Below are 22,263 nucleotides of genomic sequence, written 5' to 3'. Positions count from 1 at the left end.
TATGAAATAAAATGATATGTATATATATATATATATATATATATATATATATATATATATATATATATATATATATATATTGCATTCTACTTATGAACAGTCAAATCACCAGAGCTTATCTCAGAACATAAATTGTTCTTAGTTAACATATATCCGGCTCATATTCACGATCTGTGTAATAGTGATAATGAACTGAATGCAGATGATTTTGAGTTGAATTTATGATGTTATAGTTATATTGTTATGATTGTTGATTGTAAATGAAGAGAAACTCCTTGTTTATATATGAGGAAGTGGTGTTGTGATGTTTCCCTGTCAGCCAACCCAGCAATAAGACTTTGTGTGTGTGTGTGTGTGTGTGTGTGTGTGTGTGTGTGAGTGGGTGTGTGTGTGTGTGTGTGTGAGTGGGAGAGGAAATTCGCGCAAGTTGTCTGGACAAACATTGCACGCGGAGGGAAAAACACAATTAGGGGCCCGTTTGGAAGATAGATGGCGCTGAATACACACACACACACACACACACACACACACACACACACACACACACACATGGTCTTACTGTGCTCGTTAAGGCGACAGTACGTGTGTTTTGACATAGGTAAACGCACTTCAAGATGGACATAGTGCCTCGTAAGGCAGTTAGAGGGAAGTTTTGAAGACTGTGGGAGGTAGTTAGGATAGTGAGTTTGACTTCTGAGAACATAGGGTCATTGCTGGGGTATCGAACAAGTGTTTAGATCGTCAGTGGATTATATAGTAGTTTAATGATATAGTAGTTTGTTAAGGAATTTTAGGATTCAGAAGGCCTGGCCTAGAACGTAGTTTGGATTATTGTATTCCTACTCATCTTCACTACACCCTCATCTTCACTACACCCTCATCTTCACCACTCCCCCATCTTCACTACACCCTCTTCTTCACTACACCCTCATCTTCACTACAGCCAAGATTCACCCTGTAATGCATGTAGATACAACCAGCATTCCCCCTGTGTTGCAGGTACAACCAGCATTCCCCCTGTGTTGCAGGTACAACCAGCATTCCCCCTGTGTTGCAGGTACAACCAGCATTCACCCTGTGTTGCAGGTACAACCAGCACTCCCCCTGTGTTGCAGGTACAACCAGCATTCACCCTGTGTTGCAGGTACAACCAGCATTCACCCTGTGTTGCAGGTACAACCAGCATTCCCCCTGTGTTGCAGGTACAACCAGCATTCACCCTGTGTTGCAGGTACAACCAGCATTCCCCCTGTGTTGCAGGTACAACCAGCATTCCCCCTGTGTTGCAGGTACAACCAGCACTCACCCTGTGTTGCAGGTACAACCAGCATTCCCCCTGTGTTGCAGGTACAACCAGCACTCACCCTGTGTTGCAGGTACAACCAGCATTCACCCTGTGTTGCAGGTACAACCAGCATTCCCCCTGTGTTGCAGGTACCTGAAAGGCCAGTACGTGTCATCTCACGGGGACGTGATCAGCCACGTGAACATCAGCTCTGTGCACGTGACGGACGGGGGCACGTACACGTGCTCGGCGGAGAACAGCGCGGGGCGGGTCGTGCACTCTGCACGGCTGAACGTGTACGGCCCCCCGCACGTGCGACCCATGGGTCAACTCTCAGCTGTAGCTGGCGAGACCTTTACGGTCACGTGTCCCGCCTCAGGCTACCCTATACACAAGGTCACGTGGCGCAAAGGTACGTACGTGCACGCCCGTGCAGGGGGCCTGGGACTGCCCAGCAAAGGTACGTGCTGGGCCGAGCTTGGGTCCTAGGAGGACGCTAGGTACGTGCAGGGCTGTGCCTAGGGCTAGGAGGACGCTAGGTACGTGCAGAGCCATGCCTAGGGTCCTAGGAGGACGCTAGGTACGTGCAGAGCCATGCCTAGGGTCCTAGGAGTACGCTAGGTACGTGCAGGGCCGTGCCTAGGTCCTAGGAGGACGCTAGGTACGTGCAGGGCTGTGTCTAGGGTCCTAGGAGGACGCTAGGTACGTGCAGGGCTGTGCCTAGGGCTAGGAGGACGCTAGGTACGTGCAGGGCCGTGCCTAGGGCTAGGAGGACGCTAGGTACGTGCAGGGTCGTGCCTAGGGCTAGGAGGACGCTAGGTACGTGCAGAGCCATGCCTAGGGTCCTAGGAGGACGCTAGGTACGTGCAGGGCCGTGCCTAGGGTCCTAGGAGGACGCTAGGTACGTGCAGGGCTGTGCCTAGGGCTAGGAGGACGCTAGGTACGTGCAGGGTCGTGCCTAGGGCTAGGAGTACGCTAGGTACGTGCAGGGCCTGTGCCTAGGGTCCTAGGAGGACGCTAGGTACGTGCAGGGCCGTGCCTAGGGTCCTAGGAGGGGTATTAGTGAGTGAGTTAATGAGTATCTGTTGCATCATTCATGAGTAACTAATCAAGGGAGAATAGTTGATGATTAATTGAGGGTTATTAGGTGATTAATGGAGGTTTAAGGCCTGAGTAATGAGTGATTAATGGAAGATAAGAGGTGATTAATGAGGTTAATGGGTGTCTGGAGGAGAATTATCTATGACAGGTAGGCATCCAAAGATAGGGTTATTGGATGACAAAAGATTATTAGATGATTAATAGAGGGTAAGAGGTGATTAATATGGGCGAGTAATGAAGGTGTAAGGGTTGTAATGGATCACAAACACAGGGTTAGGTGTTGTAGATGAGGCTAAGTGTAGTTTGTTTTGAAGGTTGTGTTCAGGTTTTGGAAAGAGATTATACAGGAGATTAATCAGGTATGATTACAATGGAAGGATGTTCAAAGAGCGATTAATCATTAGATTAATGCAGGATTAGTAAGGGAGAGGATATAAGAGAGATTACTCACCGGATTTATGAGGGATTACAAAGAAAAAAGGGGTCATTGTAGGGATTACTCACCATGTTTATGAAGGATTACAAAAATAGAGATGTTATAAGAGCGAGTGATCAGTTTCATGCAGGATTACAAGGGAGTGAGGCTTAAAAGGCGATTACTCAGCAGGATTGTGGGAGATTACAAGGGAGGGAGATTACAGAAGCGATTTCTTAGTCAGATAAACAAGAGATTTATGAAAGCACGCTTACATGGAGGATTACCCAGCAGGCCTTATAGATTCATAAAGCAGGGATTTACTAAAGGGATTTACGGATACAACTTTAAGGTTTAGGAGAATGGATTACCTGAGAGCATTATATATATATATATATATATATATATATATATATATATATATATATATATATATATATATATATTGGGAGATAGATAGATAGATACATACATAGATATATAGATAGATAGATGGATAGATAGATGGATAGATAGACAGATAGATTGATTGATAGATGGATACAGATATAGATACATACATACATACAGACGTACATACATAGTTTTTCTATAGCAATGATGTCGGCTTAATCCCTTTTTTTTATGAATTTATTGATCTGACGACAAGCAGAGGGATTACTGGTGACAATAGGGATTTACATGGGATTTATCTTGTTTAATATAGAGTTACAAGTGTTAGAGAGAATTACCAGACCAACTGAATGGCTTGGATTAAATCCCCCCCTTCATTAAATCCCCCTTCATTAAATCCCCCCTTCATTAAATCCCCCCTTTTTTACCTCTTTATCAGAAAGTTCGATGAATACTTAAATAGTGACAGTAATATGATTAATCAGATATTAAAATTAATCATGAAAATCTTATCGTAAATAGATGGTTGAGTAATGAGATTAAGCACAAAATATGGTCGGATTTTATTAATAAAACATTTTTATATTTATTTATGATTCCACACATATATATATATATATATATATATATATATATATATATATATATATATATATATATATATATATATATATATATACAGTTGCATGTCTGTGTGAGTTTCTATACTCTATTTTTCACTGGATCTCTGTATGTGTGTATGTATATTATTAGTTATTTGATATTAAGTGTATGTCCATGTATGTGTATGTATGAAAAATATGTATGTTTTTACAGTTAAGCTACGGGCTCTGTATGTGATTTCTGTATACAAATATGTGATCCAAAATTCGTCTGTATGATTTCGTATTTTCATGTATAGTTCTTGTTCTATACAATGACCCTAGTTAGTGTATGTGATCCTGTGTTTTTCTATGTGATTATGTATCAGGATATGTGATGTTTCTATGTATGTGGTCTTTGTATGTGATCCTGTATTGGTCTATGTGATCATGTATCAGGATATGTGATGTTCTGTTCATGTATGTGATCTTGTTTGTATGTGATCCTGTGTTGGTCTATGTGATCATGTATCAGGATATGTGATGTTCTGTTCACGTATGTGGCCTTGTGTTTGTATGTGATCCTGTGTTGGTCTATGTGATCATGTATCAGGATATGTGATGTTGTGTCTATGTATGTGGTGTTGTATGTGATCCTGTGTTGTTCTATGTGATCATGAATCTTTGCATGTGATACCATGCCTATGTTTTGTTATTTTGTTTCTGTGTATCATCAGTGTATGTGATCTTATGTCTTTTTATGTGATCCTGTGTACGTAATATGTGATATTGTTTCTTTGTATGTGATCCTTTATCTATGTGATCTTGTATCTATGTGATCCTACGTTTATGTGACCCTGTCTGTGTTTGATCACATGATATGTACGATGACAATGTCTGTGGCTTCTCTGTCTGTCTGTCTCGGGTGTAAACATCTGTGTATGTGACCCCTTTCTGTTTGCCTGTCAAATTTGATGATGTTAGACAGTCGTCTAACCCCACAACCTCCTGTTGCTGGCCCCAACAGACGGGCTGAGGTTGCCCACCAGCCACAGACAACGGGTCCACGTCAACGGAACGCTGGTTGTGGCCCAGGTAACTCGGGGAGCTGATGACGGACAGTACTCGTGTACCGTCGCCAATAGACAGGGAAGATCTGACACCCAGCAGCTGTCAGTCCGTGTCATGGGTACGTCCTACAGTGTCCTACTGTGTCCTACAGTGTCCTACTGTGTCTTACTGTGTCCTACAGTGTCCTACTGTGTCCTACTGTGTCCTACAGTGTCCTACAGTGTCCTACTGTGTTCTACAGTGTCCTACTGTGTCCTACAGTGTCCTACTGTGTCTTACTGTGTCCTACAGTGTCCTACAGTGTCCTACTATGTCCTACAGTGTCCTACAGTGTCCTACTGTGTTCTACAGTGTCCTACTGTGTCCTACAGTGTCCTACTGTGTCTTACAGTGTCCTACTTTGTCCTTCAGTGTCCTACTGTGTCCTTTAGGGGGTAGGGGTTGAGCCTCTAAAATGTAGAATACTCCTGTAGGATGTAGTAAGTAAAGGGGATCAGGTTGAAGGATTCTGTCTGTGTGTTAAGGAACTCCTGCTTGGCACAAGGATATATCTGTCTGTCCTTTGAGTATAACCAGGAGGGGGTAGGAACCTGGGGCAGGGGGACAATGTCCTATGGGGACATCACCTTATCTTCCCTATCCTAAGCAAGAGTCTGGGTGCAGGAGGAGGAGAGACATCCTAGGGATGTGTGTGTGTGTGTGTGTGTGTGTGTGTGTGTGTGTGTGTGTGTGTGTGTGTGTGCATACCACATCAAGGACACCCAACACTTTGAAGAAGGGAGGGGAGAGTCCTGTGGGAGAGGGGAGGAATCCTTAGCGAGTTAAGATAATAGTAACAAGGGGACGAACAATAGAAAGCCCCGGTAAAGGTGACTTAAGGGGGACTTTGATGAATGTTGCTACAGCCAGGGAAACTGAGGTGGAGAGAATAGCTGTTCCCACTCTGTTAAAGGGGAGATATCTTGGGGAGGAAGCTTAGGAAAGGGAAGATTTCTTGGGGAGAAGTTTAGGAAGGGAAGATATCTTGAGGAGAAGCTGAGGAAGGGGAGATATCTTGGGGAGATAGCTTTGGAAGGGAAGATTTCTTGGGGAGATAGCTTTGGAAGGGAAGATATCTTGGGGAGAAGCTTAGGAAGGGAAGATATCTTGGGGAGATAGCTTTGGAAAGGAAGATATCTTGGGGAGATAGTTTAGGGTGGGAAGATATCTTGGGTAGGTAGCTTAGGAAGAGCATATATCTTGGGGAGGTAGCTTAGGAAGAGCATATATCTTGGGGAGGTAGCTTAGGAAGAGCATATATCTTGGGGAGGTAGCTTAGGAAGAGCATATATCTTGGGGAGGTAGCTTAGGAAGAGCATATATCTTGGGGAGGTAGCTTAGGAAGAGCATATATCTTGGGGAGGTAGCTTAGGAAGAGCATATATCTTGGGGAGGTAGCTTAGGAAGAGCATATATCTTGGGGAGGTAGACAGCACCTGAGGGAACTCTCTCATCTGCTGCCAATATTTACCAGAATCTATAATTTATGAAAAAATTTTCTTCAGGATAAAATGTCTGAAGTTTTCAGTTTATAACGCGTGAGAGATTTTTACTCGTCTCCTCTGTAGCTTCCACCTCATTCATAAACTCTTTAGATATTTAACATGTTGATCTTCTAACACTAACACTATTATAATTTACTTTTGTAATTGATATAGCATTAGATCTCCCTTATGTACAGATGTGCCTAGTAAGGTAAAGAGCATATGCATGATTAGGATAGAATATAGAGATGAGACAGTCGATATATTACTGAAATTATATTACATCATCCAAAAATTATACCTGGTGTCATATCATTGATAATTTTGATCACTTGCATTCGGGGGTAAAAAAATTAGGATTAGCATCCAATTCCATCTGGATTTTTGGACAATTATGTTGTTTTCAAAATGTTGTGAGGCACGTGTCAGTTCAAATCAGCTAATTGTTGTGAACAAAGAACAGCTGATGGCAGTAAACATAGATCAGCTGGTTGTTGTAAACACAGATCAGCTGATGGCTGCAAGCAGAAATCAGCTGAAAATTGTAAACATTGATCAGCTGATGACTGTCAACACAGATCAGCTGATGGGTGCAAGCAGAAATCAGCTGATAATTGTAAACATTGATCAGCTGATGACTGTCAACAAAGATCAGCTGTTGTTGTCAACACAGATCAGCTGATGGCTGCAAGCAGAAATCAGCTGATAACTGTAAACATTGATCAGCTGATGACTGTCAACAAAGATCAGCTGTTGTTGTCAACACAGATCAGCTGATGGCTGCAGGCAGAAATCAGCTGATAATTGTAAACATTGATCAGCTGATAACTTTCACCTCGCACCAACATATCGTAGATAAGGCTAATTAATGACTGATATCTAAGAACTTTGATTACTAACTGGTGGTCACACACGAGATAAGGTGTGAATATATTTGTTTATAAGTAATTAAACTCATGTGTGTCTTGTCTCAAGCGTCATAACGTATGGTATTAATGAGTTGGATACATTTTCATGAGGACTATTATGAGTTCAGGTTAAGACTGTAAGTAGGCAAGATGTAGCAGGTTGAGAGGCATTTGTACGTGAGGTTTTAGGCAAGCAGGAAGTAGGCAGGAACAGAAGGAGAAGCAGTGGGTTGATGGAGGAGTCTGTTCCAGTGGCTCCTCTCCTGCAACCGTTCCACTTTGAGGAGAAGTTACAGGCTGGTGACCGGGCTGGTGTGACCTGCCTGGTGACCAAGGGTGACCCGCCCATCAGCTTCACTTGGCAGAAGGATGGGCGTCCCATCCAGGAGGTGGAGGGCGTGTCCGTCTCCAGTATGAACCACTTCTCGAGCGCCCTCATGGTCAGTCGTCTGACAGCCCTCCACACTGGGGAATACACCTGCAAAGCTGCTAATCACTGGGCCAAAGCCACCCACTCGGCCGCCCTCGCCGTCAATGGTACGCCCACCGCCGCCCAAACACTGACACACACCCAGGAGCTGCATCACAGGAGCCACCAACCAACCACAGAAACTCTTCGTCTCTTCTTTCTCCTTTTTTCCAGATGACATTCGATATGTCTGTGTTGGATTCTGTGTCGCTGTTTTGAACACCAGTACTTCATCCCCTTACCGCGACTGTTCTTTCCATGCTGTGTTGACCTCCTCTTGACCCTTCACCCCAGCCTCTCCTTGACCTTCCTCCCCCTCCCATGGTAATCTCTTATCCTCCCTCCACTGTAACTCCCACTCAAAAATCATCTACAGGTCCCATACTGTATTCTGACGGCTCCTGTACTCTACCAACTAAGTATGTCACCAATGATTTGCCACCTTTTTATTTCTCTCTCTGTCTCTCTCTGTCTGTGTAATTCGTCTGGTGTGTGTGTGTGAGCGCGACCCTGTATGTGTTGCAGTCCCTCCGCGTGTAGCTCGTCTAGCCTTCTCTGAGGAGACCCGGTCGGGGATGCGTGCCCAAGCCACTTGTCTGGTCCAGGAGGGGGACCAGCCACTCACCTTGTCGTGGCAGAAGGACGGACGTCCGCTAGACCCTCGCCTGGACGTCAGGACATCCGAACTGGACGCCTTCACTTCCATCTTGGTGATTGACGAAGCCACAGCAGAACACACGGGCAACTACACCTGTCTAGCGACGAACGCAGCCAGAACCTTCAGCACAACAGCTCGACTTACAGTCAGCGGTAGGCCGCCCTACCGACCCCATAATGACCCAGACACAGTATAAGGCACTGGTGTAGTCATGATATAAGGTAATGACGGTAAAGGCGGCGAGGACACCTTATCACAGGTAAGTTTGGAGGATGTCTCACAATCGCACTTCGTCTCGACAACCAACAGACATGTAGACATAAGACAGCGATACCAAGGATCTACATTCTACTCTGCTAAAGAAAGAAAAAGAATAATTTACCTTCATAAAAAAAGGTTAATCTAGTTAGCCTCTGCCTGCCTTGCTGTACGCCTCATAACACCATCCAAAATCCCTCACACACCAACCTAACACAAGAGACTTGATTATTTATATTAGCTATCCAGGCCTTCATGATTGTCTCATGTTTTCCTCATGTCTGTTATGCTGGAGAGTTCATAACACGTGTATACAAATAATGTAACTCATTTCTGGAACTTTATTTCTGTTCTGATCGGTAAATAAACTGTGACTTAAGGGAAAACAAATCATTTCTGTTAAATATTGGTGTTGGAGGCTTGTATGGTTGAAGCGAGGGCACTCAGCCAATTTGCACGTTTCTGTCTCTTTAGACAGTGAAGCAGACAGAATACTGACAGACAGTGTGGGGTCACTTTGCATGGTACTGTCCCTCCAGACAGTAAGAACAGACAGGTGACAGTAAGGACCCTGTGACAGACTCGTTGCATGACACACTGTCTGTTTAGACAGTATAGACAGATTATTGACAGTGTGGATCTTACCGGTACACCCGACATCTTCCATGGCACTGTCTCTTTGGTCACAACACAGCTCCTGCAGACACCTGGTGTGGAAGATCCTACAGTGTTTTACTGTTTACGATCATAAGATAACATACCTTGAATAACTTCACTATTTTGATGCTTCCAAAACACAGTTAAATTTTGAAACTTCATTAGTTTAAAGTGATAGAGTAACCGTATAAGTTCATTGAACTTCATCAAAGTGATAGAGTAACCTTAAGTTCAGTCTACAATGACAATATAGAAATTATTATATGATCTATATTTGAGCTTTTTAACCTTAGAAAAGATCTAAAGATCTTTAGTAAGTGTTTATTAAGTAGTATAGATTAATTCTACTTTCAGATATTGAGAACACTTTGTTTGACGAATGTTTATAGAATGATGCACACTATATATATTATATATATATATATATATATATATATATATATATATATATATATATATATATATATATATATATATATATATAATGATGGAGTTATTTGTGAAGATGTTTATGATCAAGGTAGATATAATGTTAACATATGGGACGCAATGTTTATCCTAGTGTGTCTGACGAAGGAATTATGACAAGTTCTTGCTCTCCCTTAGTGCCTCCTGCCTGGGTCGTGGAGCCAGCTAGTGCCAGCGTGGCACTGGGAGGAACTGTGGCCCTCCACTGCCTCGCTAAAGGTTTCCCTCACCCCAGTGTCGCTTGGCGCAAGGAAACCAGTAAGTGGGGTGACCACTGTCGTGTGTGTGTGTGTGTGTGTGTGTATGTGTGTGTGTGTGTGTGGTCATCTGGCATTCTTGATTGCTTTCTCTCACCTGCTTTCTTCCACCCATCCTTGTCCCCCATCTCCCCAGCTGGCAATTAACCCCTCCCTCCATTCCTCTCTCTCTCTCTCTCTCTCTCTCTCTCTCTCTCTCTCTCTCTCTCTCTCTCTCTCTCTCTCTCTCTCTCTCTCTCTCTCTCTCTCCCTCCCTCCCTTCCCTCCCTCACAACTTTGTACCCTCCACCAATTCCTTTCCAAAAAAGAAGTTTAAAAAAAAAATATGCATTTGCCATTAACTCAAACCCATTCAGCCTCACACTCTACCCCATCAAGTGCGTGTTGACGCCGGTTAGTGCGTATGAGTGAGTGTGTGTGTGTGTGTGTGTGTGTGTGGCCATAAAAAACCTGCTGATCCTTTACCAACATAAAATACGTCTTTTAACGCCCTTTCTGATAGGGTTTGGATCCTGTGAGAGGCGTAGGTGATCCAAGCTTGGGTTGCGTATATTGCTTTATTTTTGGGTTGCGTATATTGCTTTATTTTTGGGTTGCGTATATTGCTTTATTTTTGGGTTGCGTATATTGCTTTATTTTTGGGTTGCGTATATTGCTTTATTTTTGGGTTGCGTATATTGCTTTATTTTTGGGTTGCGTATATTGCTTTATTTTTGGGTTGCGTATATTGCTTTATTTTTGGGTTGCGTATATTGCTTTATTTTTGGGTTGCGTATATTGCTTTATTTTTGGGTTGCGTATATTGCTTTATTTTTGGGTTGCGTATATTGCTTTATTTTTGGGTTGCGTATATTGCTTTATTTTTGGGTTGCGTATATTGCTTTATTTTTGGGTTGCGTATATTGCTTTATTTTTGGGTTGCGTATATTGCTTTATTTTTGGGTTGCGTATATTGCTTTATTTTTGGGTTGCGTATATTGCTTTATTTTTGGGTTGCGTATATTGCCTTGATTCTTCACACGGTTCAAACTTAAAGACGCTTTTAATATGTGCTAAAAGGACCTGTTTTGTATGTATTATATGTATGTGTGTAAGAGGCCCTTTTTATGATTTCTTTGTTGGTTATGAGGAATGAGGAGGTTATGAGTGTGTGTGTAGGAATGAGGAGGTTATGAGTGTGTAGGAATGAGGAGGTTATGAGTGTGTAGGAATGAGGAGGTTATGAGTGTGTGTGTAGGAATGAGGAGGTTATGAGTGTGTGTGTGCAGGAATGATGAGGTTATGAGTGTGTAGGAATGAGGAGGTTATGAGTGTGTGTGTAGGAATGAGGAGGTTATGAGTGTGTAGGAATGAGGAGGTTATGAGTGTGTAGGAATGAGGAGGTTATGAGTGTGTGTGCAGGAATGAGGAGGTTATGAGTGTGTGTGTGCAGGAATGAGGAGGTTATGAGTGAGTGTGCAGGAATGAGGAGGTTATGAGTGAGTGTGTAGGAATGAGGAGGTTATGAGTGTGTAGGAATGAGAGCATTTTGAAAATATAATTTGACCATTAAGGCAAAATTTATGTTAATCATTTGCCCTGATTTTTTATTTTTTACCTTTTTAATTATCTCATTAAATTTATATTTTTATTTATATATTTATTCACTTATGTCTTCTTCAGTCGTTTATCTTTTGAGTTTTTAAGTATTTATTTTATTTTCTTATGTTTACATGTTCCTCCTTCATGTTCACATATTCATCTGTCATGTTCATATGACCTCTTTCCCTGACCTGACCTCCATGACCTGACCTCCCTCCCTGACCTGACCTCCATGACCTGACCTCCCTCCTTGACCTGACCTCCATCCCTGACCTGACCTCCATGACCTGACTTCCCTCCATAACCTGACCTCCCTGACCTGACCTCCATGACTTGACCCTGACCTCCCTACCACCTCTAGTCCCGCCTCTTGACCTGGTCCAAACAAGTCAATTAGAATATTCAAAACTTATTTCTAAAACCATTTGAATAACATTGAACACCTTAGAATATTCAAAACTTATTTCTAAAACCATTTGAATAACATTGAACACCTTAGAATATTCAAAACTTATTTCTAAAACCATTTGAATAACATTGAACACCTTAGAATATTCAAAACTTATTTCTAAAACCATTTGAATAACATTGAACACCTTAGAATATTCAAAACTTATTTCTAAAACCATTTGAATAACATTGAACACCTTAGAATATTCAAAACTTATTTCTAAAACCATTTGAATAACATTGAACACCTTAGAATATTCAAAACTTATTTCTAAAACCATTTGAATAACATTGAACACCTTAGAATATTCAAAACTTATTTCTAAAACCATTTGAATAACATTGAACACCTTAGAATATTCAAAACTTATTTCTAAAACCATTTGAATAACATTGAACACCTTAGAATATTCAAAACTTATTTCTAAAACCATTTGAATAACATTGAACACCTTAGAATATTCAAAACTTATTTCTAAAACCATTTGAATAACATTGAACACCTTAGAATATTCAAAACTTATTTCTAAAACCATTTGAATAACATTGAACACCTTAGAATATTCAAAACTTATTTCTAAAACCATTTGAATAACATTGAACACCTTAGAATATTCAAAACTTATTTCTAAAACCATTTGAATAACATTGAACACCTTAGAATATTCAAAACTTATTTCTAAAACCATTTGAATAACATTGAACACCTTAGAATATTCAAAACTTATTTCTAAAACCATTTGAATAACATTGAACACCTTAGAATATTCAAAACTTATTTCTAAAACCATTTGAATAACATTGAACACCTTAGAATATTCAAAACTTATTTCTAAAACCATTTGAATAACATTGAACACCTTAGAATATTCAAAACTTATTTCTAAAACCATTTGAATAACATTGAACACCTTAGAATATTCAAAACTTATTTCTAAAACCATTTGAATAACATTGAACACCTTAGAATATTCAAAACTTATTTCTAAAACCATTTGAATAACATTGAACACCTTAGAATATTCAAAACTTATTTCTAAAACCATTTGAATAACATTGAACACCTTAGAATATTCAAAACTTATTTCTAAAACCATTTGAATAACATTGAACACCTTAGAATATTCAAAACTTATTTCTAAAACCATTTGAATAACATTGAACACCTTAGAATATTCAAAACTTATTTCTAAAACCATTTGAATAACATTGAACACCTTAGAATATTCAAAACTTATTTCTAAAACCATTTGAATAACATTGAACACCTTAGAATATTCAAAACTTATTTCTAAAACCATTTGAATAACATTGAACACCTTAGAATATTCAAAACTTATTTCTAAAACCATTTGAATAACATTGAACACCTTAGAATATTCAAAACTTATTTCTAAAACCATTTGAATAACATTGAACACCTTAGAATATTCAAAACTTATTTCTAAAACCATTTGAATAACATTGAACACCTTAGAATATTCAAAACTTATTTCTAAAACCATTTGAATAACATTGAACACCTTAGAATATTCAAAACTTATTTCTAAAACCATTTGAATAACATTGAACACCTTAGAATATTCAAAACTTATTTCTAAAACCATTTGAATAACATTGAACACCTTAGAATATTCAAAACTTATTTCTAAAACCATTTGAATAACATTGAACACCTTAGAATATTCAAAACTTATTTCTAAAACCATTTGAATAACATTGAACACCTTAGAATATTCAAAACTTATTTCTAAAACCATTTGAATAACATTGAACACCTTAGAATATTCAAAACTTATTTCTAAAACCATTTGAATAACATTGAACACCTTAGAATATTCAAAACTTATTTCTAAAACCATTTGAATAACATTGAACACCTTAGAATATTCAAAACTTATTTCTAAAACCATTTGAATAACATTGAACACCTTAGAATATTCAAAACTTATTTCTAAAACCATTTGAATAACATTGAACACCTTAGAATATTCAAAACTTATTTCTAAAACCATTTGAATAACATTGAACACCTTAGAATATTCAAAACTTATTTCTAAAACCATTTGAATAACATTGAACACCTTAGAATATTCAAAACTTATTTCTAAAACCATTTGAATAACATTGAACACCTTAGAATATTCAAAACTTATTTCTAAAACCATTTGAATAACATTGAACACCTTAGAATATTCAAAACTTATTTCTAAAACCATTTGAATAACATTGAACACCTTAGAATATTCAAAACTTATTTCTAAAACCATTTGAATAACATTGAACACCTTAGAATATTCAAAACTTATTTCTAAAACCATTTGAATAACATTGAACACCTTAGAATATTCAAAACTTATTTCTAAAACCATTTGAATAACATTGAACACCTTAGAATATTCAAAACTTATTTCTAAAACCATTTGAATAACATTGAACACCTTAGAATATTCAAAACTTATTTCTAAAACCATTTGAATAACATTGAACACCTTAGAATATTCAAAACTTATTTCTAAAACCATTTGAATAACATTGAACACCTTAGAATATTCAAAACTTATTTCTAAAACCATTTGAATAACATTGAACACCTTAGAATATTCAAAACTTATTTCTAAAACCATTTGAATAACATTGAACACCTTAGAATATTCAAAACTTATTTCTAAAACCATTTGAATAACATTGAACACCTTAGAATATTCAAAACTTATTTCTAAAACCATTTGAATAACATTGAACACCTTAGAATATTCAAAACTTATTTCTAAAACCATTTGAATAACATTGAACACCTTAGAATATTCAAAACTTATTTCTAAAACCATTTGAATAACATTGAACACCTTAGAATATTCAAAACTTATTTCTAAAACCATTTGAATAACATTGAACACCTTAGAATATTCAAAACTTATTTCTAAAACCATTTGAATAACATTGAACACCTTAGAATATTCAAAACTTATTTCTAAAACCATTTGAATAACATTGAACACCTTAGAATATTCAAAACTTATTTCTAAAACCATTTGAATAACATTGAACACCTTAGAATATTCAAAACTTATTTCTAAAACCATTTGAATAACATTGAACACCTTAGAATATTCAAAACTTATTTCTAAAACCATTTGAATAACATTGAACACCTTAGAATATTCAAAACTTATTTCTAAAACCATTTGAATAACATTGAACACCTTAGAATATTCAAAACTTATTTCTAAAACCATTTGAATAACATTGAACACCTTAGAATATTCAAAACTTATTTCTAAAACCATTTGAATAACATTGAACACCTTAGAATATTCAAAACTTATTTCTAAAACCATTTGAATAACATTGAACACCTTAGAATATTCAAAACTTATTTCTAAAACCATTTGAATAACATTGAACACCTTAGAATATTCAAAACTTATTTCTAAAACCATTTGAATAACATTGAACACCTTAGAATATTCAAAACTTATTTCTAAAACCATTTGAATAACATTGAACACCTTAGAATATTCAAAACTTATTTCTAAAACCATTTGAATAACATTGAACACCTTAGAATATTCAAAACTTATTTCTAAAACCATTTGAATAACATTGAACACCTTAGAATATTCAAAACTTATTTCTAAAACCATTTGAATAACATTGAACACCTTAGAATATTCAAAACTTATTTCTAAAACCATTTGAATAACATTGAACACCTTAGAATATTCAAAACTTATTTCTAAAACCATTTGAATAACATTGAACACCTTAGAATATTCAAAACTTATTTCTAAAACCATTTGAATAACATTGAACACCTTAGAATATTCAAAACTTATTTCTAAAACCATTTGAATAACATTGAACACCTTAGAATATTCAAAACTTATTTCTAAAACCATTTGAATAACATTGAACACCTTAGAATATTCAAAACTTATTTCTAAAACCATTTGAATAACATTGAACACCTTAGAATATTCAAAACTTATTTCTAAAACCATTTGAATAACATTGAACACCTTAGAATATTCAAAACTTATTTCTAAAACCATTTGAATAACATTGAACACCTTAGAATATTCAAAACTTATTTCTAAAACCATTTGAATAACATTGAACACCTTAGAATATTCAAAACTTATTTCTAAAACCATTTGAATAACATTGAACACCTTAGAATATTCAAAACTTATTTCTAAAACCATTTGAATAACATTGAACACCTTAGAATATTCAAAACTTATTTCTAAAACCATTTGAATAACATTGAACACCTTAGAATATTCAAAACTTATTTCTAAAACCATTTGAATAACATTGAACACCTTAGAATATTCAAAACTTATTTCTAAAACCATTTGAATAACATTGAACACCTTAGAATATTCAAAACTTATTTCTAAAACCATTTGAATAACATTGAACACCTTAGAATATTCAAAACTTATTTCTAAAACCATTTGAATAACATTGAACACCTTAGAATATTCAAAACTTATTTCTAAAACCATTTGAATAACATTGAACACCTTAGAATATTCAAAACTTATTTCTAAAACCATTTGAATAACATTGAACACCTTAGAATATTCAAAACTTATTTCTAAAACCATTTGAATAACATTGAACACCTTAGAATATTCAAAACTTATTTCTAAAACCATTTGAATAACATTGAACACCTTAGAATATTCAAAACTTATTTCTAAAACCATTTGAATAACATTGAACACCTTAGAATATTCAAAACTTATTTCTAAAACCATTTGAATAACAATGAACACCTTAGAATATTCAAAACTTATTTCTAAGACCATTTGAATAATATTGAACACCTTAGAATATTGAAAAGATATTTCTAAGACCATTTGATTAATATTGAACACCGTAGAATATTCAAAAGATATTTCTAAGACCATTTGAATAATATTGAAAACCTTAGAATATTCAAAAGATATTTCTAAGACCAAATATACTCTTATAACCCTTAAATAGTGATTATAAAACTTAATGATAAAAAACAGGAGTAATTTATTATCAAGTAGTACTGCTCACTTGCTTATTAATAACGAAATTACCAATTTATCATGGGATGACTTAAGAGAATATATATTAACTTGAAAATTTTAAGCAATTTATAGGTGTTTCAGTAGATAAATCATAAAGTTTATCAATTTAACTTCACTAAGCAACTAGACATTTATTTTTATCTATTTTTGATAATTTAAACCATTCTATTAATCTATGGTAAAAAAGTTCTTTCTTTTTATCATTAACCATAGGTGACCAGCATGTAGCTGTCGGTCTGTATTTATCTGTGTGTCTGTATGACCAATCTGGTCCAGTGAAATTTAGTCTTTGACATAGAGGTGTTTTGATTTTCTTTGACATAGATATTTGAGGGAACCTTTGACATAGATATTTGAGGGGGGACCTTTGACATAGATATTTGAGGGGGGACCTTTGACATTCAAGTAGTGATAATTGCATGGAATAATTTGACAGTTGAACATAAAATTATTTTATCAGATAATCTGACATTTCAAAATGATAATTATGATCAGGTTAGGGAATATCTGACATTTAAAAATAAAGCCATAACTTGAAGCGTTGATTTCGGCTTTACTGAAAGAATATGGTATGAAGAAATACTTTAGAATTTTAGTGAAAGACATGTACACACATTAACACATGATTTGATTTGTATTTTACGAGTAAATTGGTACACAAAGCTGAAAAAAATATCATTGATGTCTTTAACAAAATCTTTTGGTAAATTTAGTCTTGTTGAAACTTTACACACAGATTCTCTGATTCATATAGACACTCAACCTGTTATATATATATATATATATATATATATATATATATATATATATATATATATATATATATATATATATATATATATATATATCCTTGTCTCATGGTATAACTCTCTGTTCATCTCCTGTCTTGCTAATCTATCGTTAGGGACAAAGCCTTTGACCTCTGATGACCTAATCCAGCGTCAGGTGTTGGCTGATGTGTTTCTCTCTCACAGAGCCTCCATGGTTCGGGGTTCGAAGCCAGAGACAACAGGTTGTTGTGGGCGGAGCAGCAACACTAACCTGTGAGGCACATGGGGACGCTCCCCTGACACTGGCCTGGACCAGGGGCGCTGCCCCTCTCCCTCCATCCACCAGGTCAGGTCATCTGTAACACCCCACCCCACACCCACACCCACCCACGCCCACACCCACGCCCACCCCACACCCACACCCCACAACCCCTCTGCCATCCTGGTTGTGGGTGTTGTAATGGATTTCGTATCTTAATATCACTCGGTTATATTATATTTATCCTCACTTCTTACTTGAAGATGTTTTGTTATTATTGATGTGTGTGTGTGTGTGTGTGTGTGTGTGTGTGTGTGTGTGTGTGTGTGTGTGTTTATCCTTTTGTTTAGAGTGCAGTAATATCTACATATAAGTAGAACTATGTCGTAAAATCTATCATAAATAAATCCATCTGGAAAGATAACATGATGTTACTGTGTTATGTTACACTTGTCACTCTCATCTCTCACACTCACCTATTAACCCATCATCCTCATACAATGCCTCATTCACTCCCCCCCCCTCTCACATCCTCATTAAAACTCCCTCATAATGAGGACCAGAAGCTTCCCTTACGACAGAATTAAGTTCTTGTTGCGACAGACGAGTGTCGAACCTCCCATTCGATTCTCATATCTCCTCCCCCCTCAATCACTCCTCCCCCCCCCCTCCCTATAGTCACAGCTACGTCATCATACGTCAGCAGTGACGTAACATCCCCCATTACGTCAGGTACGAGATGTCGGAGCGACAGCTGGATTCTGGACGGGTGTCGGAGCTCGTGATCCGTTCCGCCCACATCACAGACTCGGGGACGTATGTCTGCACGGCCACCAACACACACGGCGCCCTCACGGCTGACTTCCACCTCCTCGTGCAAGGTACGGGGCTGGGGTACATGGTACGGGGCTGGGGTACATGGTACGGGGCTGGGGTACATGGTACAGTGCTGCGGGGCACGATACAGTGCTGGGGGTACATGGTACAGTGCTGGGGGTACATGGTACAGTGCTGGGGGTACATGGTACGGGGCTGGGGGTACATGGTACGGGGCTGGGGGGGCACGGTACAGTGCTGGGGGTACATGGTACAGTGCTGGGGGTACATGGTACAGTGCTGGGGGTACATGGTACGGGGCTGGGGGTACATGGTACAGTGCTGCGGGGCACGGTACAGTGCTGGGGGTACATGGTACGGGGCTGGGGTACATGGTACGGGGCTGGGGTACATGGTACAGTGCTGGGGGTACATGGTACAGTGCTACGGGGCACGGTACAGTGCTGCGGGTACATGGTACAGTGCTGCGGGGCACGGTACAGTGCTGGGGGTACATGGTACGGGGCTGGGGTACATGGTACAGTGCTGGGGGTACATGGTACAGTGCTACGGGGCACGGTACAGTGCTGCGGGTACATGGTACAGTGCTGCGGGTACATGGTACAGTGCTGGGGGTACATGGTACAGTGCTGGGGGTACATGGTACAGTGCTGGTGGAGGGTTGTAGTATAGAGTATAGTGTTGGTGGAGGGTTGTGGTACAGAGCACAGTGCTGGTGGAGGGTTGTGGTACAGGGTACAGTGTTGGTGGAGGGTTGTGGTACAGGGTACAGTGCTGGTGGAGGGTTGTGGTACAGGGAACAGTGTTGGTGGAGGGTTGTGGTACAGGGTACAGTGTTGGTGGAGGGTTGTGGTACAGAGTACAGTGTTGGTGAAGGGTCGTGGTACAGGGTACAGTGTTGGTGGAGGATTGTGGTACAGGGTACAGTGCTGGTGGAGGGTTGTGGTACAGGGAACAGTGTTGGTGGAGGGTTGTGGTACAGGGTACAGTGTTGGTGGAGGTTTGTGGTACAGAGTACAGTGTTGGTGAAGGGTCGTGGTACAGGGTACAGTGTTGGTGGAGGGTTGTGGTACAGGGTACAGTGTTGGTGGAGGGTTGTGGTACAGGGTAATACTGTATGTCAGTAATGATGGAAAGAATTATGATAATGAGAGATAAGATATCCTCTCCCATCTGGCCCTATAATGCCCCTCTTCCACTCTCACCACGCCCTCTCCCATCTGGCTCTCCCTCCCTCTCTCTCCCCAGATGTGCCGGGTCCTCCCTCCGGTGTGACGGTGGTGGAGGAAGGGTCGCGTCACATGACCCTCACCTGGAACTCACCTGAAGACTCCAACGCCCCAATCAGCGCCTATCTTGTCTCCTTCGACGCCCATCAGTCGCCCAGTAGGTACCTCTGTGTGTGTGTGTGTGTGTGTGTGGTGTGTGTGTGTGTGTGTGTGTGTGTAGAAGGATTGATATACAGTACATAGACGTCATATATCGGATGACTCCAGATATACACCTTTCATTCCCTCCCACTTGATATAGAGACGTGTATTATACTCGCCTTACCTGACCTTATGGTTCGACCTGACCCTAGGAGTATCTAACAGACCCTCTCTCTCTCTTCCCCCTCCTCCTCCTCACAGTGCTAGGGGGTCCGCGGGAGGTCACGGTCGAGGGAGACCAGCGAAGGGTCCGTTTGGATGACCTCCTACCAGCCATGACCTACACCCTGACGGTCGTGGCTGAGAACCGGGTTGGCAGGAGCGAGGCTTCGAACCCCCTGCGGGTCACGACACAGGAGGAGCCCCCCTCAGGACACCCCCAGAACGTCGCAGTGAGTGTAGTGACCAGGTCATCAACACCCCTCCCATACCCCCTCCCATATATATATATATATTCCTATGAGTCCGCGGGGAAAATGAAACACGATAAGTTCTCAAGTGCACTTTCGTGTAATAATCACATTTGGGAACTTATTGTGTTTCATTTTCCCCGTGGACTCATAGGGATATCTTGATCACACGCAAAATTGTGATCCTTTCCAACATATATATATATATATATATATATATATATATATATATATATATATATATATATATATATATATATATATATATATATCGCTTCCCATACACTCGTCCCAACACACCTTGACCTCATACTCTTAAAACATCAGCTAAAACCCCTCACACTCTCAACCTTTGACCCATGAATCTCACAAAATAAATTCTTTGCCACCCAAGTGAAGAAATCTTTATCAAGAGAACTTTTATATGACAACTCAGATAACATATATCGATATATTTTATGTTATCTGAGGCGACGCCAGCAGCTGTGGCCTTTATCAAACTCGTGTATATATTTCAAGGGATGTGAAATCTATTGATATAAAACATAGAAATATATGAAAGACAAATAGTTTGATAGTTGATTAAAGTCTTGTCCTCAGGCGAAAGAATATATATATATATATATATATATATATATATATATATATATATATATTCACTATATTTCACAAAAAACATATATTTATTTTGTATAAAAGAAATATATCTGACTTTTTGATATTTAATAGGTTCTCATATAAGTGAATCACCATGATACACTCATCTCACTCACATTGTTACTTATCATGCGTCTTGAGACTCACTTGTTACTCACAGTGGTACACTCATGAGTACTTAAACTCACTTGTTACTCATAATGGCATACTTATGAGTTCTGAGACACGTGTTACTCATTATGGTACATTTAGGAGTCCTGAAACTCACATGTTACTCATCATGGTACGCTCACAAGTCTACAAACTCACCTCACTCACAGTGGTACACTCGTGAGTCTTTAGACTCATTTGTTACTCATAATAGTTTACTCACGAGTCCTGAGACACGTGTTACTCATTATGGTACACTTAGGAGTCCTGAAACTCACATGTTACTCATCATGGTACACTGACAAGTCTACAAACTCACCTCTTACTCACAATTGTACACTTGTGAGTCCTTAGACTCACCTGTTACTCACATAACTCACCTGAGTCGTGGAACAGGTGGTGGCTGTGTCGTCATCAACTCTCCAGGTGACCTGGGAGCCACCATTGGACAACCTGACCCATGGGACCATACTAGGATACTACCTGGGATTTAAAGACGACAGGTAAGTCCCATATCCCATAGTAATGTTGCATGTAGGAAGGAGAAAGGGGTATGGTGGGATCCTCTCCCACAGTAATGGTGTGGGCGGTTCACGTCCCACA

General features: G+C 38.9%; 1 protein-coding gene across 1 annotated transcript in view; it reads left to right on the top strand.

Annotated features, from left to right (window-relative positions):
- The window catches only part of LOC139761212 (cell adhesion molecule Dscam2-like), an 81,830-nt gene that overhangs the window by 37,596 nt on the left and 21,971 nt on the right, over positions 1-22,263 (top strand). Inside the window, exons 10-18 of the mRNA XM_071685255.1 lie at positions 1,435-1,697; positions 4,803-4,964; positions 8,272-8,556; positions 9,926-10,045; positions 18,122-18,263; positions 18,909-19,057; positions 20,262-20,399; positions 20,645-20,835; positions 22,057-22,163. Coding sequence (XP_071541356.1) covers positions 1,435-1,697; positions 4,803-4,964; positions 8,272-8,556; positions 9,926-10,045; positions 18,122-18,263; positions 18,909-19,057; positions 20,262-20,399; positions 20,645-20,835; positions 22,057-22,163 — 1,557 coding nt within the window. The remainder of the gene's footprint in view (positions 1-1,434; positions 1,698-4,802; positions 4,965-8,271; positions 8,557-9,925; positions 10,046-18,121; positions 18,264-18,908; positions 19,058-20,261; positions 20,400-20,644; positions 20,836-22,056; positions 22,164-22,263) is intronic.

The sequence above is a fragment of the Panulirus ornatus genome, chromosome 39 (assembly GCF_036320965.1).
Source record: "Panulirus ornatus isolate Po-2019 chromosome 39, ASM3632096v1, whole genome shotgun sequence".
NCBI classification, from domain to species: Eukaryota; Metazoa; Arthropoda; class Malacostraca; order Decapoda; family Palinuridae; genus Panulirus; species Panulirus ornatus.
The sequence above is the reverse complement of the archived record's forward strand: the minus strand, read 5'-3'. Positions and strand labels throughout refer to the sequence as shown.